The sequence below is a fragment of the Nanorana parkeri genome, unplaced genomic scaffold (assembly GCF_000935625.1).
Source record: "Nanorana parkeri isolate BGI_ZX_2015 unplaced genomic scaffold, ASM93562v1 scaffold3039, whole genome shotgun sequence".
Classification (NCBI taxonomy): Eukaryota; Metazoa; Chordata; class Amphibia; order Anura; family Dicroglossidae; genus Nanorana; species Nanorana parkeri.
This window is the reverse complement of record NW_017309307.1, coordinates 33,955-37,581: the sequence shown is the minus strand read 5'-3', so window position 1 is coordinate 37,581 and position 3,627 is coordinate 33,955. Positions and strand designations below refer to the sequence as shown.

General features: G+C 50.8%; 1 protein-coding gene across 1 annotated transcript in view; it reads left to right on the top strand.

Annotated features, from left to right (window-relative positions):
* The window catches only part of CALCRL (calcitonin receptor like receptor), a 37,161-nt gene extending 34,255 nt beyond the window's left edge, over positions 1-2,906 (top strand). The window contains exon 13 of the mRNA XM_018574555.1: positions 2,504-2,906. Within this exon, the coding sequence (XP_018430057.1) occupies positions 2,504-2,725 (222 nt within the window). The 3' untranslated portion in view covers positions 2,726-2,906. The remainder of the gene's footprint in view (positions 1-2,503) is intronic.
* The last annotated feature ends 721 nt before the right edge of the window (positions 2,907-3,627 follow it).

Below are 3,627 nucleotides of genomic sequence, written 5' to 3'. Positions count from 1 at the left end.
CAGGAGGGGGCGGAGACAAGACCAGTCACCCTGCACAAGGAGAGAGCAGCAGTGAGCGGCCTTTATTACAGGAGGGGGCGGAGACAAGACCAGTCACCCTGCACAAGGAGAGAGCAGCAGTGAGCGGCCTTTATTACAGGAGGGGGCGGAGACAAGACCAGTCCCCCTGCACAAGGAGAGAGCAGCAGTGAGCGGCCTTTATTACAGGAGGGGGCGGAGACAAGACCAGTCACCCTGCACAAGGAGAGAGCAGCAGTGACCGGTCTTTATTACAGGAAGCTCCAAGTGTCACACTGGATTAGTGCACAGATCTGGAAGAAATACACAAAACTCACCGAGATTCAGGAAGAACACACAGGACTCTGAGGATGATATCTGTTGTGCCCGGAGTTCAGTTTTGAGACCTTTTTGGCCTCTAAGCAAAAATGTTGGGAGGTTGATAATATTAATTGTGTTTCCTATATTCCTTCATGTGTTGATATCAATCATTATTCTCTCTAGGGATTACTGGTGGCTACAATATTTTGTTTCTTCAATGGCGAGGTAAGTTTACTTTTTTCTGTAATCCTATCGATGATGACATCACAAATAGCTCATCACATGTTTTACTGAGAATGTGGATGAGTATTTATTTTTCTTCATACTGTATAACAGCGGTTCTCAACCTGTGGGTCGCCGCCCCCTCTTGAGTGGGTCGCCGCAGTGTTGGTCACTCCCCAGCCGCCTGATGTCGCTGCAGCAGTCAGCAGGGAGGAGCAGAGAGAGGGATGCGAGAGGGAACGACACATGAACAGTAGGTGAGGAGGTTCCCTTCCTGCCGATACTGCTTCACTGACTAGTACTACCAAGGGCCGTCTGTATAATTCGGGCCCATCAATGCAGGAATGCTGGCTGTGTTCGTTGTCTCGGCTTCCATTGTCTGCTCCGTCCACTCTGCGCTGTCACCAGGCTTCCGCTGTAAATGAGCGGCATGTCCTGCCCTGAGAGCCGCTCCGACCCCTCTAATCCCGGCCACCTATTTCTGCTGCTGGCTGCTGTGCCTATTAAGGAGGCAGAGCCGGCACTCTAATCATGGGGCTGCAGCCCTTGGAGTTCAGGCACACAAGGCAGAGCTGGACAGATACAATAAGTGCATCAAGGACCTGCTGAAAGAAGGACCTAATCGCTGCCAGCAACAATGAGCGAGACCTGGCACAGGGAGAAGGATGGCAAAGTGGGGGGGGGATAGGACAGGACAGTGAGGGAAGGATGGCACAGTACAGGGGGGAAGTATGGGACAGGACATTGGGGGCGGGGGCAAAAGGTACAGAATGGGGGTGTGAGGTTGGCACGGTACAAAGTGGAAGGATGGTATAGAATAGGAGGGAGGGTGGTACAATTCAGCGGGTAGGATGGTACAGTACACAGGTAAAGGATGGCATAGGACAGGGTGGAGGGCAGCACCATTCTGTTTACTATGCGATTGACATTGTGTAGTTTTGCATCACCCCTGCTGTACGCCGCACAACCTCTCCCTTTTTTGGGATGCTGTGATGGAGAGGGGAATAGCATGGTGGGTGCAGGGCAAGTAGGTAGTGTGACAGGGCGAGGTGTGGCGAGTAGGGGACGTGGCGTGGGGGTAAGGGTGGAGCGGCCCAGAAAAATGTTTGCTCAGGGTCCAATTAATATTAAAAGGCGGCCCTGCTGACCACTTCAGAGATATTACTGACTGCCGCTCAGTGTTAATGGGGGCAGGGGTGCGATGTTGCTGTGCTAATGCTATTGACAGACTGTCACATTGTGACAAATGTGACATTTGTGATGTTGCTCATATTCCCAGTTGGACTTTTTGTGCTGCTACACCTATCCGGTATTAATGTACGTCCACATCTCCCCTTCAAGTTATATACTCCGATTTATGCACCCCAACAAGCTTTTGGCTCTGCACCACCTCCTCTGGCAGAATGCACCCTCTATGGCAGTGGTGGGGAACCTCGGCACTCCAGCTGTTTTGGAACCACAAGTCCCATGAGGCATTGCAAGGCTCTGACGGCCACAGACATGACTCCCAGAGGCAGATGCATGTTGGGATTTGTAGTTTTGGCACAGCTGGAGTGCCAAGGTTCGCCACCACTGCTCTATGGGGTGATATGGAGTATGCGCGGGAGCCAGTGCAATTGGCATTGTGTTCTGTATCTCCCGTGTCAGAAGAAGACATGGGAAACTGACCATGCCTGGATGGATCTACCTCTTGCCTAGGGTGGTCAGTAACAAATAGGAAGGGAGTTGTTTCCTGAAGGAGCTGGCAGGATCACCGGGTACGTTATGACAGTAGAAAATCACTACTTTACACTTCTTCATAGAGACAGTTTTGTTTTTATTCCACCCGAAATGTATTTATTTGGTTTAAACTGAAAGTTCAATTGGACTTCAATGAGCCATGTAGAAACACAAGCAGGAGAACACAAAGCAAGCACCGCGTCCTCTTACATGTCGTATGTTTGTCTTTGGGTTTTTTTTTTAGGTTCAAGGTGTTCTGAAAAGACATTGGAACCAGTACAAGATCCAGTTCGGAAATAGCTTTGCCCACTCCGAGGGCCTCCGATCGGCGTCCTACACCATATCCTCCATTAGCGAGGCGCAGGGCACCACGTATACCCACGACTACAACAGCGAGCACACAAACGGGAAGAACTGCCATGACATGGAGAACATATCCTTCAAACCTGAGAAGCCCTACATGTGAATGGCGAGTTACCGCTCCGAGACTGTGCGCCCGTGTGCCGAGGAGAACCACTGCCAATGCCTACTACTCATGTTATGTTTGTTTCAGTACGTATTTCTATATTTATAGTAAGTTTGTAAACTGCATTATGGTTTTTGTTTTGCACTTGTATAGAAGACAACTTCTACCCGGCCAGGAGAATTCAATGAGTAAATATGTTGGCCGCCCACAAGCCCGATACACTGGGCCGCCCTCTCAGCTCACTGGGTGCCAAGAGCTGAGTGGGGGCCGCTCCCATGTCCTAACCACCAGTCCATCCAAAGGAGAAAAAGCCAATGCCGCTCTGTTAAAATTCAGTGCAGGTGTAACTTTATTAGCTGTGTTAAATTTTAGCAGAGTGCTGTTGACTTTTTTTTCCCCTGGTGGTTGGGGCAAAGGACGAGCCCCTCAAGCCCGTCAGCTTATGGCACCCAGTTAGCTAAGACAGCACTCCAGTATGATGGGCTCTCTTGGCTGACCAGGTGCCAGAAGCCATGCAGGGGCTTGCCCTAGGCCCCAACCACCAGTAAATCCATAGGAAAAAAAAGCCAATGGCGCTCCCTTAAATTCAACACGTGTGTAACTTTATTGTTCTGGACAAGCAGACACAAAGGCCCCACCTGCAGCCTCCTCCACAGACGCGGTTTACTAAAAGGAGAACTATGGGATTAAGGATTTTCCCCATAGTTCTCAGGGTAACGGGAGGACACAAACTAGCGTCCTCCCGTCACCCTAAGCTCAGTATATAGGGAGCTACAGCTCGCGGTATACTGAGACGCCGCAGCTGAAGCGGATCCCGACAATTATGCCGAGATCTGCGCAGCTGCATGAGTGACAGGTGGCTCTGCCTATCTAGAGGCAGAGCCAGCTGTACCCGCCCCCGT